At 45.2% G+C, this 22,790-nt stretch overlaps 1 protein-coding gene across 1 annotated transcript in view; it reads left to right on the top strand.

Annotated features, from left to right (window-relative positions):
* NID1 (nidogen 1) overlaps window positions 1–22,790 on the top strand; it is an 88,342-nt gene that overhangs the window by 39,034 nt on the left and 26,518 nt on the right. The window contains exons 9-12 of the mRNA XM_032136852.2: window positions 1,158–1,301; window positions 8,064–8,189; window positions 11,684–11,833; window positions 13,202–13,324. Of these exons, the coding sequence (XP_031992743.1) occupies window positions 1,158–1,301; window positions 8,064–8,189; window positions 11,684–11,833; window positions 13,202–13,324 (543 nt within the window). The remainder of the gene's footprint in view (window positions 1–1,157; window positions 1,302–8,063; window positions 8,190–11,683; window positions 11,834–13,201; window positions 13,325–22,790) is intronic.

Raw genomic sequence — 22,790 nt, 5'->3', positions numbered from 1 at the left:
GAGAGAGAGAAAGAGAAAGAAAGAAAGAAAGAAAGAAAGAAAGAAAGAAAGAAAGAAAGAAAGAAAGAAAGAAAGAAAGAAAGAAATTGTAGGGCCAGGCGCAATGGCAAAAAGAAATTGTAGGGCTGAGCATGGTGGCTCATGCCTGTAATCCCACCACTTTGGGAGGCCAAGGTGGGTAGATCACCTGAGGCCAGGACTTTGAGACCAGCTTGGCCAACATGGAGAAACCCTGTCTCCACTAAAAACACAAAATTTAGCCAGGCGTGGTGGTGTGTGGCTGTAATCCCAGCTACTCCGGGAGGCTGAAGCAGGAAAATCGCTTGAACCTGGGAGGCGGAGGTTGCAGTGAACCAAGATCACATCACTGCCCTCCAGCCTGGGCAACAGAGCAGGGCTGTCTCAAAAAAAAAAGAAAAAGAAATTGTGTGGTTAGTGCCTGAGGAAATAAAATAAAATTAGGGAGGCAGCCTAAAAGAAATGCTTGCCCTGTGACTGCACATCACTGGTACTGTGGTCTGGTCTGTGGGCGTTCCCAGCTGTCGGGAAGGAGCGGAGGTTTAGGGAGCTTTTGTGACATACCAGTGTCAGACTTCACGTTTGTCCATATCTTTAAGCCTCGGGGTCCTGTGTAATTGGGGTCTGGTCTGGGCCTTAAAATCTTTCCCTTTTTTCAGTTGTCTTTGATTCTTCCTCCATATCCAAATCATTTCTCCAGCTAATTAATTTGTCCTCACTTTAACTTTATGAAGCAGAAAGAAGGTAGGCGTTCTCCCTCCTATAGCAACTGTGGCTCCAGGCATCAGGAGTCAGTGCATTTTTGGTGAAGGACCACATAGTAGATATTTTAGGTTTTGCTGGCTATACAGTCTCTATCACGACATGTCAGCTCTGCCGTGGTAGCACAAATGCAGCCACAGACCATACATAAACAAATGGATGTTGCTGGTTGCTAATAAAACTTTATTTACAAAAACAGGGAGGGGGCCATGCTGATCCTGCCCCAGGGCAACACAGGAATGGGCTGGTGTCCCATTCCACTCTGCTCTTCTGTGATCACCTTCTTGCTCACCAGTTGTGGTTGACTTTCTGTGGAAGGAGGAAACCTGCAAGAGCTCCTGAAGACTCACTTGGTTCTAATGTCTCTGTCCTCACAGAAGGCTCCCCTGATGCTCTTCAGAATCCCTGCTACATCGGCACTCATGGGTGTGACACCAACGCGGCCTGTCGCCCTGGTCCCAGGACACAGTTCACCTGCGAGTGCTCCATTGGCTTCCGAGGAGACGGGCGGACCTGCTATGGTACAGCCTTTGATTCTGACTTGTTGGGGCTGGGAAATCAGGCGAGGAGGAGGCATCCAGATTCTGTAAACCAGAGAACTGGGTGCAGCAAGGAAGCACGGATGAGATAAATACTGGTGGACATGCCAGGCCTGAATTATTTATGCTTCACATTCACTGTTCCCATGGGTAAACTCGGGAGTACTGGCCCATTCTTTCGTCTGATTAAGCAGCAGAGTAGGATTCCTAAGGCCACACTCCACTCCATCTTAAGAATGCACAGGTTTAAAGGGAGGTGTAAGTCAGAGCTGTTAATGATAACACCAGTAATATAACGATAGCTATAATTTACCCAGGCGCTGTTTGAACTAAGTGCTTCACAAACATCATCTCATTTAATTCTCCAACAACCTAACGAGATGGATTTAAAAAAAAAAAAATTTTTTTTTTAAATTGTTTGATTGCAGTAAAATATACATAACATAAAATATACCATTTTAACACTTTTTAAGTGTACGGTTCAGTGGCATTGCATGCATTCATTTTATTGTGTAACCATCACCACTGCCCATCTCCAGAACTCTCCATCTTGCAAAACGAACTCTGTACCCATTAAACAACAGCTCCCATTTCCCCCTTCCTTCAGGCGTTGGCAATCACCATTCCACTTCCTGTCTGTATGCATTTGATTATTCTAACGATTGCATATGTGGAATCATATTGTATTTGTTCTTCTGTAATTGGCTTATTTCATATAGCACAGTGTCCTCAAGCCTCACCTATGTTGTCACATGTGTCAGAATTTTTTTTCCTTTTTAAGGTTAGATAATATTCCATTGCATGTACATATCACATTTTGTTTATCCATCCATCAGTGGACGCATGGGTTGCTTCCACCTTCTGGCTATTGCAAATAATGCTGTTATGAACGTGGGTGTGCAAATATCTATTGAAGTTCCTGCTTTCTGTTCTTTTGGGTATATATTCAAAAGTGGGATTGCTGAATCATATGATAATTCTATCTTTAATTTTTTTTTTCTTTTTGAGATGGCGTCTTGCTCTGTCACTCAGGCTGGAGTGCAGTGGTGTGATCTTGGCTCACTGCAGCCTCTGCCTCCTGGGCTCAAGTGATTCTCCTACTTGTCTCTTGAGTAGCTGGGACTACAGGTGCTTACCACCATGCCAGGCTAATTTTTGTATTTTTAGTAAAGAGGGCTTTCACCATGTTGGCCAGGCTGGTCTGGAACTCCTGACCTCAAGTGATCCGCCTGCCTCGGCCTCCCAAAGTGCTGGGATTACAGGCGTGAGCTGCCATGCCTAGCCTTTCCATCTTTAATTTTTTGAGGAACCACCACGATGTTTTCCACAGTGGCTGCAACATTTTATGTTCCCACCTACAGTGCACAAGCATTTCAATTTCTCCATCTCCTTGAAAACACTTGTTTTCTGTGTTTTTTAAAATAGGAGGCCAGGCGTGGTGGCTCACACCTGTAATCCCAGCACTTTGGGAGGCCGAGGTGGATGGATCATGAGGTCAGGAGTTTGAGACCAGCCTGGCCAACATGGTAAAACCCCGTCTCTACTAAAATGCAACAATTAGCCGAGCGTGGTGGCAGGTGTCTGTAGTCCCAGCTACTTGGGAGGCTGAGGCAGGAGAATTGCTTGAGCCTGGGAGGCAGAGATTTCAGTGAGCCGAGATCACACCCCACTGCACTCCAGCCTGGGTGACAGAGTGAGACTCTCTCTCCAAAAAAAAAATAAGGGCCATCCTAATGGGTGTGAGTTTCATTCTTCTATTTATTTATTTATTTTATTTTATTTGTATTGTTTTTGAGACAGGGTCTCACTCTGTTGCCCAGGCTGAAGTGCAGTGGCACGATGTTGGCTCACTCCAGCCTCAACCTCCTGGGCTCAGGTGATCCTCCCACCTCAGCCTCCCAAATAGCTGGGACTACAGGTGTGCCACCATGCCTGGCTAATTTTGTATTTTTTGAAGAGATGGGGTTTTTCCATGTTGCCCAGGCTGGTCTCAAACTCCTGGGCTCAAGCGATCCACTTGCCTTGACCTCACAACCCTCTTTTCTTGTAGACGAGAAAACTGAGGCTCATTAAAGTGAGCCATGACAAACGGTATTTGAACACAAGTCTCTGACTCAAGTATCCGTATTGCTCCATCTTCTAGTTGCAGTTATTTTATTATTTATAACTTAAGTTCAAATACTTTCATGTAGGCAGCTTGATATTTGTTTGTTACTAAATTGTAATCTACTGCCAAGGGGAAGTCAGTCCACTACTGAGGGCAAGAATGCCAAGTGTTTCAAGCAGTGCTATTTAAGTCTGCAATTAGTGAGAGGGCTCACTAATGAGCACGAGGAATGCTAGCAGTAAGCTTCTCTGGTGGGATGAACAGTGTGTTCACATATAGTTGGCCAGAAAAATGAACAGCTCCCTCTACCCCTGCTTGACCGAGGTATAAGAATCTGGCAAGCCCAGCAGTCTCAGAATTTGGGAATCATGCCTGAGGTCTGGAATCCAGCAGCCGCAGCTAATGGCAGATTTGGCGTGCTGATGTAACACGAAGGTTAGAAGATCCTGCTGTCAGGGCCTTGCGGTGTTGGCTTCATAGTGAACCTTTCATGCAAGGTGCCTGTCAGGGTGTCTGAAATACTGGTGGGCAGGAACTTGTGCGCATAGTGCAGGCTGTATGTTTGGCCAGCTTGCTGATAGCTTTGTATATGTGGTAGAATTCAGTCTGAGACTCACCTTCCTGGTAATGTATCACTAGGAAGGGGACATAGTGCCTACTCACCTACAATCATCCGTTTCCCAGTATTTCCTGCAAAGAGCCTGACAGCCTTGAATGGCTGAATTGGCCCCGGCCAGTTCAAAGCAGCATGATGCTGTGTGTATGTGTGAACGGGAGCCCTCCCAGGCTGTGAGACGGCTGGCGTGTGGGGATGGGACTCCTTTGCCGATCCACGCCTCCTCATTAAGCAGCCGTGCTTCAACTTCGTAAGCCTCCTGGATAGTAATAAAGTGTGGAAGTAACCCAGTCTGCTGCTGTTGAACTGTGACCTCGTGGCTAATTCTGCTCTTGGTGCCTGAGCTTGCCACGGTGGGAGTGCTTCACTTCAGAAAGCACAACCAGCCATCCTTTATGTAATCTGCACCATCCTAGAAAATCCCCCGATATCCTTGTCCAGGAAGACAGGTGGTCACATGTAGACTTGCTTTTGTCCTGTGGTGAGTGGTTGTTCTGACTTATTACCTCCATGGAATGCGGGTATTCCTAGTCAGGACACTTATTGTTCTGGGTCACTAGAACATGCCTTGAAGTGTTAATGCATCGAGACATGAGGCTTAAAATAGGAAATTGCATTAAGCAGATCACTTCATGTGTTATTTTGACTTGGGAAGTGCGTTAGAGGAGAATGAGGATGAGCCTTTGTGACTCAGTGTGTGCAGCGCTGATATAATGGTATATGACACCCCAAACAAGGGTGGTTTTGGTGAGACGTCGCACAGTGAACCTCCACAGTAATTTGGAGAGGATTTCACAGAGCTCTGTGTCCATGGCAGGATGGCTCCCACTGTTTCTCAATTTAGAGCCCATAGAGATAGTTTTGGCTCATCTCTCATTGAGTAATCGCTGAGTATGTAGAAGGCATTTAGCAAATTGGTAATGAGACTCTTCTCCTCTAAGAGCCTGGCCTTTATAAAAGGGAAAAATTGGAGAAACTTAGAGTTGTTGAAAATATGTGAAAAGTAGCCACTGAAAAAAGTCGAAAAGGAGCAGCAATGACAAGAATGATCCAGGATTTTCCTACTGAGTTAGAAAGTGATCCTGTGAAAGGAAATCTCTTTCCAGAGAAGAGGTTGACCAGATGTTAAATAATAAGAATCATCGTTTTCTAGCAGATACCGTGGTATGTTATGAGAGACAGTTATTGCCAGTTTACAATTTCCACGGAAAAAAGGGTTAAGGACCTGGCTTCAATTTATAGAAAAGAAGATTTTTTTTTCTTTTAAGACAGAATCTTGCTCTGTCACCCAGGCAGGAGTGCAACGGCGCAATTTCGGCTCATTACAACCTCCACCCCCTGGGTTCAAGCAATTCTCTCCTCAGCCTCCCGGGTTGCTGGGATTACAGGCACATGCCGCCTGGCTAATTTTTGTATTTTTAGTAGAGATGGGGTTTCACCATGTTGGTCAGGCTGGTCTCGAACTCCTAACCTCAGGTGATCTGCCTGCCTCAGCCTCCCAGACTGCTGGGGTTACATGCCTGAGCCACCGTGCCTGGTCCTAGAAGAGAAGATTTAAATTATACATTAGGAAGAATTTCCAAACTGCAAAGACCGTGGACCATTAGATCGGAAATTGCTAGGGTCTTGTCCCTTAAGAAAGGGTGTTGTCTAGTCTGGCGTGTATGTGTAAGCCGGCATGGAGGCGGAGGTTGTGCTAGGGAACCATTCCCTCCGTCATCCCAGCAGCCCTGAGGTCCTATTTGTCAGTAGCTTTTCAGGTAGGGCGAGAGAGAAGAGCCTGATCACATAGAAGCTTTTTTCAAAACACTGCTTCCCCTTGCGTAAATGTTCCCAGGGAGGAACAGAGCTTGAAGAAGATCCCCTGTGATTTTGCTCTGTCTTCTTGATTGAAAACTGCTGCTCTGTGCTCTCGTGCTTTGGCAATGCAGTCTAAGTCACTGAGCCCTGCAATGTGTACAATGTTTCCAGACATCTGTGCTGGGAGTGTCACCTGAGAGTTGCAGCGCAGAGGCAGTGGACACAGGAAGCCCCTTTTTTCTCCCATGTTGCAGCGGCAGCTGATGGATGGAGCTGTGAAGTCCAAACGTGCTGGGTGCACTCCTCCCCCATAGCATCCCCAGCTCCAGCTTGCATAACAGCCTGCTTTGGGAGGGGCTTTGTTCCAGAACCTTCCAGCTGTGCCTGGTTCAGTCCTGAGACCTTGTGTCTTAAACACGTCACAGAACACACACATATCAGTATAATCTCTAAAAGTTGAATAGCATTTGGTTTGGGTATTTGCCTGGGTACAGGACAAACTATGGGGCTGATGTGGCAACAATGCTTGTCTTGTGCAACGTTGAGCAATAGGCCAGTAGGACATTTGTCTCACCAGCAAAGGCCTGGCTAGACTGGACATTGAAGGTGGACATAGGAGGCTTTGACTCCCACGTGTCAAAGATTCATATGAAGGCATTGGGGAAGAGATTTATGAGGGGGAGAAGAGTTGTGTGGTCTCGGCCACTATGAGAAACGTGTCTTATTTGTTTTAGGTCTAAAACATGTCTAAATTTGTTTTAGGCTAGGGGCTGTGGCTCACGCCTGTAATCCCAGCACTTTGGGAGGCCCTCCTCCTGCACATTTCAGGGTTTTAGAAATGCCAGAAGTAGCTGTCTACACTCTGAGTATGAGGTTGACGTGGGAAGGACCTTGTGTAACTGTTCATTTCAACCCATCAGTGGCCACATAATCAGGGGGAATGACAGGTTAGCTCAGTTTCTTGCCTGGGCCCACCAGCCTTACACAAATGGTAGCCATAGCCTGGCCCCCAAAGCCTGGCGGCCATCTGAGGGGCGTGTTCCCAGAGTTAGCCGAGTTCATCACCATGGCTGCGGTGTTGGATGAATCTCTAGTTAGTATAATCATAGCTGGGTGTCTGGAACATTGCTGGGTGCTTCTCTGGCCTCCATCCATTTTCCGTAATCTGCAGAAGTACCCTCAAGATGAGTAGTAGTATACTTATTTACCAAAGGGGAAACTGAGGCTGAGTAGTTGGATAACTTGCCCAAGACCAACAAGTTAGTAACTAAAGGAAGCAGGATTTGAACCTAGCTATGTCCAACTCCAAAGCCTATGTTTGTTTGCTCCACATTAGCCCATGATGGTGGCTGTAGTATTGTCATGTAAAAGGACATCACTCTTTTTGTTCATTTACAATCTCGTGAGTGAATGACTTCCCTTTTAGTCCATTAAGCCCTACATGATATTCGAAAATTCACAATTAAGCTGTAAATTGTCCAACTTTCCTCTGTAACAGTAATGGAGAAAATAATATTTTCAAATAATAGCATATTTCAATATACTCCCAAGCTTAGTATTTGAAAGTATATTTAATATTCAGAGACTGTCAGTATTCAGAGTCCAGAGATGTGTCTCTGTGTCCTTGTAACATGTATTTGGCAATCTAACGGGACAGACTCATGTTCAGCGGCCCCAGGCTGAGCAATTAACTCCAGGAGAGGTGGGGGAAGCATGCATTTCCTTAGGAGAAGGGCGTGGGGATCACTCTCTCCAGTTATGCACAGACAAAAATTGTGTTTAACACTATTTTTGACACATAGAAAATTTATTTTAGGCTAGGGGCAGTGGCTCACGCCTGTAATCTCAGCACTTTGGGAGGCCGAGGCGGGTGGATCATGAGGTCAGGAGTTTGAGACCAGCCTGGCCAACGTGCCGAAACCTCGTCTCTACTAAAAATACAAAAATTGGCCAGGCGTGGTGGCGCACACCTGTAATCCCAGCTACTGGGGAGGCTGAGGCAGGAGAATCACTTGAACCCTGGAGGCAGAGGTTGCAGTGAACCGAGATCGTGCCATTGCACCCCAGCTCTGGGTGACAGAGCAAGACTCCATCTCAGAAATAAAAAAGAACATTTTGTTTTAAGATTGATCTATTCTTAGGTGAAAATGCTATTTTATTATAGTCAGTAATGTTTGAAGAGGTTTAAAAAAAGCCTGCATTAAAAAAAATTTTGCCGCAGATATTGATGAATGTTCAGAACAACCCTCAGTGTGTGGGAGCCATGCAATCTGCAATAATCACCCAGGAACCTTCCGCTGCGAGTGTGTGGAGGGCTACCAGTTTTCAGATGAGGGAACGTGTGTGGGTAAGTTCTCCAGGTAACTTTTCAAAACATTATTCACATGGTGTGCATTAGCTCTTGTGCAAAAGTTCTGGTCCCAGGTAAAATGAGTCTGGTCAAGTTGGAAGGTGCCGGGAAGGGCAATTTATAAAGATGAATCAGACTTAGCCCCTGCCCTCCAACTCTCTGGAGAGTCACAAGTATAGTGAGTAAGCAACATTATTGCCTACACTGGTAATACCATCGCCTCACCTGTTGCCAGCTTTTGCGTTGCATTTGCCTCTTATAAACTTCTTTTAATCATTTTCATTATGCTTTTAATAACTGTAAAGCTATTAGACATGTTTCTTCCAGTAATTAGTAGCCTTGGGGTTCATATTGAGGGCCCACCTTATAGGTACTTTTGTATCACTACCTATCTTAGATTGAATTCTACCTGAGTTACACCTAAAATTCCAACTGGGGTCATTCTATTTATGGATTTTAATTTTACCAACCACGAGCAGCAGCATAATTTCTTAGCCTTATTGAAGTAAGTTGCGGCTATTAATTAGGCTAATTATGCTGTTGCTGAATGATGATTTTGGTGATGATGAGGATGGGCCAGCCACAAACAGCCAGATTGTTTAAATTCTTCCTCTTTTTCCTCCTGCTGCACTTTGACCATGTACCATGTCAGCAAACCATCTTCTTGCCTCTTCCTCACTGTTCACTAAACCTTAGAATGTTTTCTTTTTTCTCTGTCTCAAAGCTTGGGTAAGGCAGCCAAGGTCCTGGGGTGAGGTGGTGTCTTGAGGGTGGGAGGGAACAGGCAGTTCTCATATTTTGAGTGTGACCCAAACATCTGTGAGCTCAGGGAGGCCAGTCCCCTCTGCACAGTTGAGATTTTCACTCTGCTAAAGTTACTTCTTTTTTTTTTTTCCTCAGTAGAGAACATCAGTTTCTGTGTATTTGGCCTGATTTCTTTCTTTGCTTTTTGAGGCTAAGGAGATTCAAAAGTTTAATTTTAACGGCCATACCATTTACATTACACTTCAGCTCAAGCTTGGGCCGTGGATACTTGATCCCGTGGGTGATGATGTGCACAGTAACTGAGATCCACCCTGGGACACCTGTGTGGAGCATGGTGACCTGGGTTTCTGGATCCAGTCATTCCTGATGTCCACACTCACTGAAGGGGTAGGGTAGGGTGGGGTAGAAGACAGGTGCTGGGCAAATGTCTGCTTCAGACATTTACTTTTGAGGAGGACAGCCTCTCTGGGGCTCAGTTCCTCATCTGTAAAATGAGGTGATTAGACTGGATCATGGGTTTCCTGTGACCCATGGAGCTCTTGGAGGTGCCTCAGGAGCTGTCAAGGAGGACACAGGCCAGCTGCGGGCAGGTTCTTGTCCTCTCCCCTGACCTTTAGCCTCCCTTTTTTTTTTTTTTTTTTTTTGGAGACAGAGTTTTGCTCTTGTCGCCCAGGCTGGAGTGCAATGGCACGATCTTGGCTCACTGCAACCTCTGTCTCCTGGGTTCAAGCGATTCTCCTGCCTCAGCCTCCCGAGTAGCTGGAATTATAGGCATGCGCCACCACTCCCAGCTAATTTTTGTATTTTTAGTAGAGACAGGGTTTCACCATGTTGGCCAGGCTGGTCTCGAACTCCTGGCCTCAGGTGATCTGCCTGCCTTGGCCTCCCAAAGTGCTGAGATTACAGGTGTAAGCCACCACGCCTGGCCTACATATTTGAGGGAAAACATTTTCACCCCTTTTAATTGGCTCCTTTGAGACTCACTGTTTAGAGAGAAGGCTCACTGTGAACCAAGTCTGCCTGCACGCATTCAAAGAAATAACTCTGGCTTGTCACTGAGTAATTGAGTGGTCATTCCATGTCTCTTGGAATTCCTTGTTGAAACAGTGTTCTAGGTCGGAAGCCTGTGCTGGGAAGGTTACCCTGCAGGTCAGAATGGGACAAAGTGAAGAAATAAAGGGGGCAATGTGTGCTCTGCCAACTGCGAGGGGCTGGGGGCGCAGGCAGGGCATGTGGGCTGGCCAGGGGGAATTCTCTTTTCATGAGGACTGGTATCCATTATCGGGGAAGGGATGTTTGTGGACTTCCATCTTTGGCATTTTCTGTAAACTCATGACTCTCTTTTCCACTGGGAACCAACTTTTGCAGTTAATTGAAATGTGCAAAACATGTTTTTGTGAAGGAAAGGTGGGCTTCAGCTTGCCCATAAGTCACCTTGATGTGAAGACGTACACACCCCTCTGAATGGACAGAGCCCTGTGACACTGGGCTGGCATATGGAGTGTGGTGAACTTGAGGTCCTACTTCACCTCCCCTGGGCATCTTGGTGCAGGGCATGATGGCACGCATCAGCTCTTCTCTGGAGGCAAGAGCAGGCCCCAGGCTTAGGCGAAAAGCTGTAGCAGTTAACTTCCAGTATGCCAAGCACAGAGAGGCCAGTAGATGGGACTGTGATTCTCTTAAGGGTCCTGATGATAGAACTCATGGAAGGAGGGCTGAAGAGTAGGTGAGTGTCACAGAGGCTAGCTGATAATGCCCCATCTTGTGCTGTTGCCTCAAGATGGAAGGCAAAGGTTGAGGTCTACAGGGTGATTTTCAGCTGGTTCAGTTACTCTGGGGTTCCTAAGGCACCATTGCATTTTGCTTCTGATTTTCTAAAAGAACTCAGAGCCAGGACAGAGTCCCGTCCTCACAATGTCAGAACACAAATCATTCCCTCCCAGCAGGCTTTGGGTAGTTGGATTATCCCAGATGAAGGAGGACTCATGTTTCTCCTCCGTGAGTCTTCCTAAGATTGATTTCAGTTTGTCCTACCTTAAGTGCAGACAGACAGAGAAAGAGAGAGAGAGAGAGAGTTGGGGGGGTGGGGGGAAGAACATAAGGCAGTTTATCTAAGGCCATGTGGTTGACCCATGGTACCTGGTATATACCAAGGCTGCCTATTCCAAAAGCTCACAGTCTTCCAACCATATCTATGTCCCTGCCTTAGAAACATTTATTTGTCTTTCCTTGGTGGCAAGTGGGTGACTGACTTGGGCATTTGTAGTGAATGTTCCACCTGTACAGGGTGGGCCAAGGCTGAAGACACCACGTGGAGGTCTCAGCTCCTTTCCTCCAAGCAATCTCAACAGAGTTGCCATCAGAAGTGTGGCATCTGCATCCAGATGAAGGGAAAGTTGGGTCCTGGGGACCCATGATGGGGATCTAGTTTGGAGAGTGGCCTGGGACAGACCCCCAGAGTGAAACTGGGGGTCCAAAGTCAAGCCAGGCGGAATGACAAATCGTGGTGTCAGTCAGCCAAGACCCATCAGAGGCAGAACCCAGGTGGGAGGAAATGGTGAAGGCAGTGGTACCAGCCCAGTGAGGAGTGGGGTGCGGGTGAAGCTGTGGACATGCCCAGAGGTCTAAGGTCCAGGCATGGTCCCTCTTTATAGAGCTGGGAGGGGCATGTGGCCTGCTCAGGGGACTTACTTCCTAAGACTGAGCATCAACCTTTTGTTCTGAAGCTGTCATGGACCAGCGCCCCATCAACTACTGTGAAACTGGCCTTCATAACTGCGACATACCCCAGCGGGCCCGGTGTATCTACACAGGAGGCTCCTCCTACACCTGTTCCTGTTTGCCAGGCTTTTCTGGGGATGGCCAAGCCTGCCAAGGTGTGTGGTTGCTCTGATCTTCCCCTGTGTGTAACCTGAGAAAGCTTCCTAGGTGGTACCTGTCATGTGCCAATCACCAACTCACTCCCAAATAGAAGAAAGAATTCTTCTGTCATCTCCACTGAGTAAATGCGTTGCTTTTTTTTATCTGTCTAGTAGTCTGAGCTATGTATTTTCTTTTGGGGGCCATTCTCATTGGTGACTGTTTTGTTCTAGGTGACTAGTTCATTCAGGTGACAATTAGACACCTGCTCTCTGCTAGGAACCGGGGATATTTTCTGTCTTTCATGAAGAGACAAACTGTCCTTTTACGTGGAGGACATGCATGGAGCTTAAAGTCTATCCTTTTATTTAATAAGATATATTAATATATAGTCATTCAACTGGCTTTTTCTAACCTTCTCCTTCAAAAAAGCAAAGTTCTCTGATTGAATAAATGACTGCGGAGTCAAAGAATAAATGACTCAATAGAATCCTTCAGACTTGAGCTTCTTGGCTGCCAGGGTGCTCTTACAGGTAATTTTAGGTAAGATAGCCCATCAATAGAGTACCCCGAGTCTCTTGGTTTGTACAATTACTTGACATTATACCATAGAGTATTTCTAAGAAGTCCCAACTAAGACAGAATTTCTGAGATACTTTGTCTTTATTACTGAACATGTGAATGTTTTCTTTTCACTGAGGGTTTTCTGTCAAGCAGTTAATAATCTGTTAGTAAACATTCAGACAGTTTTGAAGCTCTCATTTATGACAGAAGGGATAATTTTATAATACAAATAGATCCTATCTTTTCCTCTGTTGTAAGGTTAATGAAAACATTCTTTTCTTTCTTTTTTTTTTTTTTTTTTTTTTTCGAGACGGCATTTCGCTCTTGTTGCCCAGGCTGGAGTGCAGCAGTGTGATCTCAGCTCACTGCAACCTCCGCCTCCCGGGTTCAAGCAATTCTCCTGCCTCAGCCTCCAGAGAAGCTGGGATTACAGGCGCGCATCTCCATACCCAGCTAATTTTTTGTATTTTTAGTAGAAACAGGGTTTCACCATGTTGGCCAGGCTGGTCTCGAACTCCTGACCTCAGGTGATCTGCCCGCCTCTGCCTCCCAAAGTGCTGGGATTACAGGTGTGAGCCACGGTGCCTGGCCAAAAACATTTTCATGAAAACATTGTTGCCAAAGTGAAACACATTTGTAAGTGAAACAGATAGAAATTGGGGAGTTAGTGACTTGATAGTTAATGTTTAGTGAGTTTTGAATTACCGTTCCCAGATCAGAAGCAGGTTCCCATAGATATGAGTAAGTGGCTTAAATTATTGGGTAAACTATGAATTCCAGAAGAAATCTCATTGTCCCTGGGCCTGGTGGCTGTTTTACAGATGTGGATGAATGCCAGCCAAGCCGATGTCACCCTGACGCCTTCTGCTACAACACTCCAGGCTCTTTCACATGCCAGTGCAAACCTGGTTATCAGGGAGACGGCTTCCGTTGCATGCCCGGAGGTAAGGTGGTGGGACATCTGGAGTTGGTAGCCCATTGCCCTATCCATGAATCCAGAGCACATGGCCCTGGGAGAGAAGGTGAGGTGGGAAAGTAGGAGGCTCCATGGAGAGTTCTAAGGGTGGTTGAGGTGGGAGATCAGAGCATGGACTGCAACATAGAGCATTCTTTGAAACAGTAGAACATCACGTGGGAACATTGCCTGTAATCCCAGTACTTTAGGAGGCTGAGGTGGATCACTTGACGTCAGGAGTTCAAGATCAGTCTGGCCAACATGGCGAAACCCCCTCTCTACTAAAAATACAAAAATTAGTCAGGCGTAGTGGCATGTGCCTGTAATCCCAGCTACTCCGGAGGCTGAGGCATGAGAATCGCTTGAACCTGGGAGGCAGAGGTTGCAGTGAGCTGCAACTGAGCCACTATAGTCCATCCTGGGTGACAGAGTGGGACTGTCTCAAAAATAAAATAAAAAAAAAGAATATATTTGACACCTTAGACTGGAGTTAACCAGTTGTGTTATTTATTTTTAATTACTGCTGCTGTTGTTGTTCAGATATATTCATGCCACTATAAATGTTTTCCATTAGAGAGAAGTAAACATTTTCATCTCATCGCTTTTTAAGCAGTTAAAAACTGTTTAAATAACCATCCCCTTCACTAGCCCGTGAGCACATTGAGGACCTGTGAGCTCATTGAGGGTGGTGCAGGTATACTTTATTTTTTTGTATGTTTCCAGCACCCAGTGGAGTGTTTAGTGTATGGTGGGGCTCACAGCTATTTATAGCTGTTGAAGAAATAAATGAATGCACCAGCTCCATTCCTACAACAGCATTTGAAAATATTTGTTTATCTTCACTCTCACTAAGACCAGTTTTTAGAGTAGTTGTCTATCAAAAAAGAGAAAACATCAGATTAAGATTTAAATTTTGATGTATAGTAGCACATATTGTTAGTCTAAATTATTTTCTTCTGCTTAAAATGGGGCTTAGCAAACTACGGCCCATGGGCCAAATCTGGCTGTCTGTTTTTGTAAATAAAGTTTTATTGGAACACAGCCATGCTTATGTATAGTCTATGGCTGCTTTCATGTTACAAAGGCCGAGTTCAGTAGTTGTGACAGAGACTGTAAGCTCTGCAAAGCCTAAAAAGCATAAATAGTCTGGGTGCCATGGCTCTCACCTGTAATCCTAGCATTTTGGGAGGTCGAGGTGGACAGATAACTTGAGTCCAGGAATTTGAGAGACAAGCCTGGGCGACATAGCTAGACCCTATTTCTACAAAAAATACAAAAATTAGCTGGGTGTGGTGTGTCACACCTGTAGTCCTAGCTCCTCGGGGGGCTGAGGTGGGAAGATTGAGCCAGGGAGATCAAGGCTGCAGTGAGCCAACATCACACTACACCCCAGCCTGGGTGACAGAGTGAGATTCTGTCTCAAAAAAAAAAAAAAAAAAAAAAAAAGTATAAATAGCCTACTACGTGGGCTCTTGACAGAAAAAGTTGCTGACTCCTGGCTTCAATAAACTCAGGCAAGGCAACCTTTTGTTCCTGAAATTATGGGAACAAATACCACTACTCATAGATTTTAATGGGCAGATTACATAGAGAAGAGTTTATGATCATTTGAGTCAAGACGTTCCAGCTACTATTAAAAATGACTAATATTCATTATTTCCTCAGGCTTGCTTCACATCTCCAGTTTAAAGAGAAGCAGATGTTTCCAATTTTGTTTTTTTGTCTTTTTAACCTGACTTTTTGTCCCCTCTTGAAAACTCTGTTGACTAAACAGAAACAGATCCAGGCGTGTAGGCTGGAATCTAAACATGGGACAAAGTTAAAACCAGTAAGGGCTGCTTGCCAGGATTGTTTCGATATTGGATCTTGTTCCCTTAAGAAGTTTAACAGTTGGTTATATACTGGAGAGAGTGTGCACTAGAAATGTGTAAGAATGTTCATTGAGTATTGTTTGCAATAGAAAAAAATATAAATGACTGCAAACAAGAGGAACAAACAGATGACTGTTGGTATAATCCATACAATGAAATGACATAAAGCAGTTAAAATGAACGACCTAGAGTTCAGGGGTAAGTCTCAAAAATGTAATGTTGAGCAAAAGAAATTATAAAAGGATATGTATAGCATGGCCCCATGTGTATAAAACATAAGCCTATGTGAAAATGTACCTACATGTGTTACGTTATGTACATACATAAGAAAGCTACAACATGCATAGTGGATGAGAAGTGAAAAGTTCAGGGCAGAGGTTACCTCTATAATGGGAGAGAGGGAATTGGGATTGAGGAGGGATACATGGTGTGTCTTAGTCTCTTTGGGGCTTCTCTGGAAAAATACCATAGACTGGGAGTTTATAAACAACAGAAACTTGTTTCTCATAGTTCTGAAGGCTGGAAAATCTGAGATTGACATGCTGACAAGTTGAGTGTCTGGCGAGGGCTCACTTCCTAGTTCACAGACGGCCAGACATCTTTCTGCAAAGTCCTTATATGGTAGAAAGGGCAAGAGGTCTCTTTGGGGACGCTATTATAAGGGCACCACTAAGGCCATTCATTAGGGCCCCCCTTTCATGACCTAGTCACCTCCTGGTGGCCTCACTCCCAATGCCATCACCTTGGGAGTTAGGATTTCAGTATATGAATTTGGGAGGGGACATAAACATTCAGACTGCAGCACAAGAGCTGCATTTGTGTTTCTAATGTTTTATTTTTCAGTCAGAATATGAATACAGATATTTTCATCATATTATTCTAAATTGTGTATGACTAAAATACTTTATGAAGACTGGACGCAGTGGCTCATGCCTGTAATCCTAGCATTTTGGGAGGCCAAAGTGGGTAGATCACCTGAGGTCGGGAGTTCAAGACCAGCCTGACCAACATGGAGAAACCCCGTCTATACTAAAAATACAAAATTAGCCGGGTGTGGTGGTGCATGCCTGTAATCCCAGCTACTTGGGAGCCTGAGGCAGGAGAATCACTTGAACCTGGGGGGCAGAGGTTGCGGTGATCCGAGATCACGCCATTGCATTCCAGCCTGGGCAATAAGAGCAAAACCCCGTCTCAAAAAAAAAAAAAAAAAATTAGCTGGGCATGGTGGCACATGCCTGTAATCCTAGTTACTCAGGAGGTTGAGGCAGGAGAATAGCTTGAGCCCAGGAGGCGGAGGTCACAGTAAGTCAAGATTGCACCACTGCACTCCAGCCTGGGTGACAGAGAAAGACTCCATCTCTAAATAATAAATAAATAAATACTTTATGAAACATTACACGGAGAAAAATAATGCATAGTGTCATCTGGTCTCCTGGTGCCGATCATAGTGAAGGACAGGGATCATACAGCACTTATTTGGTACTTACTGTATACAGAAGGGGCTAGTTTCCAAAAGAAAACTAACTGGCTTTGAAGGTGAGCCAGTTAAGATCACGGCTACTGCAATGTCAACTGATGACAGACAAACTACAAGAAATTGTGATTTGTTCCTCTCTGTCTTCTGCACGCTGCTCCACACCCTGTGTATGGATTGTAAAGTTAGTTTAGTGGCTTGCTGTTCTCACTTCCTTTTAAATGGAATGTTGAAATAGCAAACAATAATCTAGAAAATATCAGAGTGAGGAGAATATATGTAGTAGGAGTAAGTATTGTTTCATGAAGCAATACTTGTATGTATGTTTGTGTATGTGCATGGGTGAGTGCATGCCAGCATGTGTGCGTGTGTGTGTGCACATGTGTATGTGTCTCTAAGTGTGCATGGGCTGGTGTACTGGGATGCTGAATAAAATGTATTTCTTTCTGTGGGTCATGGTTAGAAAGTTAGAAAGCCACCATATTAGTTCTCTATTGTTGCATAACAGATCATCCCCAAAGTTAGCCACTTAAAACAATAAACATTTATTTTCTCACAGTTTCTGTGGGTCAGGAGTTCAGAAGCAGCTTTCCTGGGTGGTTGCCGGACCCAGGGACTCTCATGAGGTTGTTGCTGAGACATTAGTCGGGGCTGTGGTCTTCTGTGATGGCAAAGAAGGATCCCTGCTGAAGGACCCGCGTGGTTGTCGGCAGGCCTCAGTTCCTCACAACATGGGTCTCTCTACAGGGATGGCTAAGTGTCTTCAAGACCTAGCAGCTGGCTCTCTCCACAGCAAGTCAAAGGAGAGAGAGAGAGAAAGAGAGACTGACCAAGATGGAAGCCACAATCTTTTATAAACGAATCTTAGAAGTGACAAGTATCGCTTCTGTTGATACCATGTCTCGGGCCATCCCTCTTGCAGTGTGACAGGGGTCTACCCAAGTATGGAAGAGCAGGCGGTGGGGAGAATGAGGGCCATCTCGGAGGTTGGCCACCATAGCCACTGACCCTGACCTTGGCTGGACAACATCTGAGGGAATGTAACTGGCTAGGTTTTTGTAACATAGGCGAGTTTATTAGAGGATCAAAGAGAGGCATAAAATGTCTCGGGCTAGAAACGTAAAACCTGGTCCAGGAGTTTAAGAACACCCTGGACAACATAGCAAGACCCCATCTCTATCAAAAAATTTAAAACCTCGAGGCATGGCATTTAAAAATTAGCACACACCTGTAGTTCCAGCTATTCACAAGGCCAAGGCAAGAGCATCACTTGAGCCTGGGAGTTCAAGGCTGCAGTGAGCTATGATCGTGCCCCTGCACTCCAGCCTGGGGTGACAGAGCTAGACCCTTTCTCCAAAAAAATTTAAAAATAATAAACAAAATGAAGCTTTCCCTCAACCCTGCATCCCTCTCTCACTGCCATCCCCTCCCCCTCCTTCCCTTTATAGTTTAACTCTTCATCGAGGTTGTCTGGAATTGCTGCCTCCACTTCCTCCTCTCTCATCTTCCATTTTTTTTTCCTATCTTTATATTGTAAAAATAAAACATAGATGCAGAAAGTTGAAGAAAGCAACATGTAGTTCAAGGAGTTACTCTAAGGTGAGCCTGGTTGTCACTACCACTCAGATCTTGAAGTAGAGTTTTCCAGCAGCCCCAGGAGCCCCACCTGCCCCAATCATAGCCTCCCCTCTCTCCTCAAAAGCAACCACTAACCTGACATTTGTAATGATCTCTTCCTTGCATTTCTAATAGTTTTAGCACACTTGAGTGCATTCCTAGTCATTGTAGGTTTGCTGCTGCTCATTTTCCTATCTGTAGTTTTCTTCTCCATCCCTTTCTTTTCCTTGCATTTGGTCTGTTGTAGAACACATGCCTTTAGATCTGTAGTTTCCCACAGTCTGGATCTTGCTGATTGCACACTCATTGTACAGCACTACACGCTCCTTTGTCCTCTAAATTGCCTGCAAATTGTCAGAGGCTTGATCAGACTTAGGTTCAATCCTTTGGGCAAGACAATAGGTGGTGGTGTGATCCTTCATTGGGAGTGCATGTCTGCTTGTCTCACTTTTTGTGATATTAGGAGCTATTGATGATTACTGCCTAGATCCATTAATTTCTAGGGGGTGACAAATGGTGATATTCTAATTTCATCATTACTTTCTCATTTATTAGTTGGAATTCATGCTTATTACCTGGGTCCACTCATTTCTAATGGGGGGAGCAAAATGGTGATAGTCTAATTCTATTCATTGCAACGAAATAACAGCTAAAACTGTATTTGTAATTTGGAAGTAGAGAGGTAGCTTTATTCGGTATATGGGTGGAGAAGCAGAGGACAGTCAGTCTCCCAAGAGAAAAATAAAGCAAGTGAGTTACAAGGAGAGAGGAGCTCTTAGTTCCTGACAGTTGTCTATTTCTGGTTCCAGTCCCTTTTTTGATTCACATGACATAACTATATTTTCATAATAAATTCTTCCTTTGGCTTTAGGTTAAGTCAGAGTGGTTCCTGTTACTTTAGTTAAAGAACTTTGACCAGTGAGGGCACCGTGCACATTTATGATGATATTATTACTATTAGTAATATTATTACTATTAGAAAGTGCAGGCTGGATAATTAGCTACTATGCTCTGTACAGAAGTTAGTTGATGTTTATGGATTTGGGTTCATTTTAAAATTCAGGTAAGCTGTTTTTTCCTTTTCCTTTCTGACGTGTCTTCACTAAAGAATGCCTCCCTAAAATAATATGAATAGATAACTACAACATCAAACAATAGTTTAAAAAAGTGAAATTTTTATCTAGTGGAAGAGATAATACTAAAGTAATAATAGCTAACACTTATACAGCACATAATTTTTGCCCAGTATTGTTTTAAAAATAGCAAAATGTAAGGTAAATTAGAAGAAATCTTTTTAGTAAATGAAATTTTATGTCAAAGTGTATGGCATATGAATCATTTTGCAATCAGGAAAAACAGACAATTGGTTCAAATATCTTGAGAGCTGTATCTTACAAAATTATGATCGTGTGTTATTTATGCTTTCCAAAAGCAGTTGTTCAGGTTCTTGTGTTTAGACTGCCAGTAAATATGCTTTCAGCAGAACAAAACACTCTTGCATCTTCAAAAAACAAAACAAAAAAAAAGTATTACAATTTGCTTTTGAGATTTCCTGACTCTCTCCCCATCCCCCGCCTATATCTGGGCCTTCTCTTCCCTGGTCTCTGCTTACATTTTTGTTTGTTTGTTTGTTTGTTTTTTGTTTTCTTGAGACAGTGTTACCCAGGCTGGAGTGCAATGATGCGATCTCAGCTCACTGCAACTTCCGCCTCCCAGGTTCAAACGATTCTCCTGCCTCAGCCTCCCAAGTAGCTGTGACTACAGGCGCGTGCCACCACGCCCAGCTTATTTTGTATTTTTAGTAGAGATGGGGTTTCACCATGTTGGCCAGGCTGGTCTCGAACTCCCAACCTCACTGATTTGCCCACCTCAGCCTCCCAAAGTGCTAGGATTACAGGTGTGAGCCACCGTGTTGGGCTCCATCCTGCTTAAGTTTGATCCCACTCTCAGCACCGTCTTCCCAGCGTGATGCCCTGACAGCCTGGTCAATTTCCTAGGGTCTAGCTCTTCCAGCCCCTTTAGTCTTTATTTTTTTATTTTATTTTATTTTTTTGAGACAGAGTCTTGCTCTGTCACCCAGGCTGGAGTGCAGTGGCAGAATCTCGGCTCACTGCAAGCTCCACCTCCCGGGTTCATGCCATTCTCCTGCCTCAGCCTCCCAAGTAGCTGAGGCTACAGGCGCCTGCCACCACGCCCAGCTAATTTTTTGTATTTTTAGTAGAGACGGGGTTTCACCGTGTTGGCCAGGATGGTCTCAATCTCCTGACCTTGTGATCCACTCGCCTTGGCCTCCCAAAGTGCTGGGATTACAGGCGTGAGCCACCACGCTTGGTTTAGTCTTTAACTTGAAGTAAGAAAAACCCTCCCAGTTTTGCTGCTGTTTTTACATTGGCCTGCAGTGCCTTCTAGAGTGCCTGTTAGTGCTGGGGCTTGCCTGTTCCCACACTGTGAGATGCTCTGCCCCTTTCCTCTGCTGTCTTCCACACAAAGACGACAAGTTGGTGGTGTGTCCCTTCACCCTTCCTCATCACCGTGTTGCTTTGTAAATGCTACCCATGGGCTATGGATTTTGTTATCTAGCTAATCTATCTGGAACTGGACTCTAAAAAGTAAGCTCCTGCATTCTTCCAGAGTCTCATTCTCTCTCTAACCACTGCAGTCAGCTTCTTTCCCCACCACAACACCCAAACTGCTCTTGTAAAAGCAGCAACAACCCTCCCTTTGTTACATCTGAGGCCTCATTTCTTTTTCTTTTCCTTTTTTTTTTTTTTTGAGACAGAGTCTCACTCTGTCATTCAGGCTGGAGTGCAGTGGCGCGATCTCTGCTCACTGCAACATCCGCCTCCTGGGTTCAAGCGATTCTTGTGCCTCAGTCTCCTGAGTAGCTGGGATTACAGGTGTGTACCACCACGCTTGGCTATTGTTGTTGTTGTTGTTGTTGTTGTTGTTGTTGTTGTTGTTGTTGTTGTTTGGGACAGGATCTCACTCTGTTGCCCAGGCTGGAGTGCAGTGGCTCCATCTCAGCTCACTGCAGCCTCCACCTCCCGGGTTCAAGCAATCCTCCCACCTCAGCCTCCTGAGTAGCTGCGATTACAGGTGCTTGCCATCACGCCAGGCTAATTTTTGTATTTTTAGTAAAGACGGGGTTTCACCATGTTGGCCAGGCTTGTCTCGAAATCCTGGCCTCAAGTGATCTGCCCACCTCTGCCTCCCAAAGTTCTGGGATTACAGGCGTGAGCCATCGTGCCTGGCCTGAGGCTTCATTTCTTGATAGCACTTGGCACAGTTGGTCTCACCCTCCTTCCTGAAACACTTCCTTCATTTGGTATCCAGGACAACACACCTCGGAGTTTTCTGCATTTCCAGCTGGTGCATGTCACTGCTGGTACTATTAGCCCCATTGAATGCATGAAGATATGGGGGTTAGAGAGACTAGATAATTTGTCCAAGGCATCCAACTAACTAGTAGCATAGCCAGGACCAATAGTTAAATATTTCTTAAGCATCTCTTATGTGCCTGTCACTGTGTTTGACACATGAACAGTAAAATGTCTCCACACTGGAGGAGTCTGCACTGTAACTGGGCAGGAAAAGGGAATACTTGAAATTAGTAGTGAATAACTACCATTCACTAGGAGTGATAACTACTACTTATTCACTAGGAGTGATAACTAGTGATAACTAGCAGCGGGAAGCAGAGATGCAGGTGGGCTAGAAAAGCTGGGGAAAGTGAGAGAGGGAGGATTTGCACTCAGCCTTGAAGGACGGGTGAGATTTGAACGGGAGGCAGGGAGGAATAATAAGGGGGAGGGTCAGTCAGGCAAATGGGGGAGTTGAGGTTGAGGAGGGTCCAAATCAGGCCACCCAAAGGCTTGACAAGCTCCCGGTCTTGATGCCTGTGGCCGCATCTGACCGCCACCTCCTTCCCTTGTGACTCTCACGTGGCCTCGTTTCCAAAGTGCGGAGTCATCGCTAAGCCTGTGGTTCCTCCATCCCTTCTTTTTCTTGAAGTCCTCTCTAACCTAACCCCAGGAAGCACAAAGTCAACCGTCCTCACCAATACCTGGAATTTCTTGACTTCCTATCCGTCTGCACTCTCAGCCTGCAAGGCTCTTGTCTTAAGTCAGTTCAGCCACTGCGCCTAGGCTGCTGTGGCTGGGTGTATTGGAGACACTGCAGATTTATCGCCATTTTTTGTTTGTTTTTTCTTTTTTTTAGACACAGTCTCGCTCTGTTGCTCAGACTGGAGTGCAGTGGTGCCATCTCAGCTCACTGCAACCTCCGCCTCCCGGGTTCAAGTGATTCTCCTGCTTCAACCTCCCAAGTAGCTGGGATTACAGGCACGTGCCACTGCACCTGGCTAATTTTTGTGTTTTTAGTAGATACGGGGTTTCACCGTGTTAGCCAGACTGGTCTCGAACTCCTTGCCTCAGGTGATCTGCCTGCCTCAGCTTCCCAGAGCGCTGGGATTACAGGCGTGAGCCACCGCACCC

Source organism: Hylobates moloch, unplaced genomic scaffold (assembly GCF_009828535.3).
Source record: "Hylobates moloch isolate HMO894 unplaced genomic scaffold, HMol_V3 SCAFFOLD_18, whole genome shotgun sequence".
Taxonomy (NCBI): Eukaryota; Metazoa; Chordata; class Mammalia; order Primates; family Hylobatidae; genus Hylobates; species Hylobates moloch.
The sequence above is the reverse complement of the archived record's forward strand: the minus strand, read 5'-3'. Positions and strand labels throughout refer to the sequence as shown.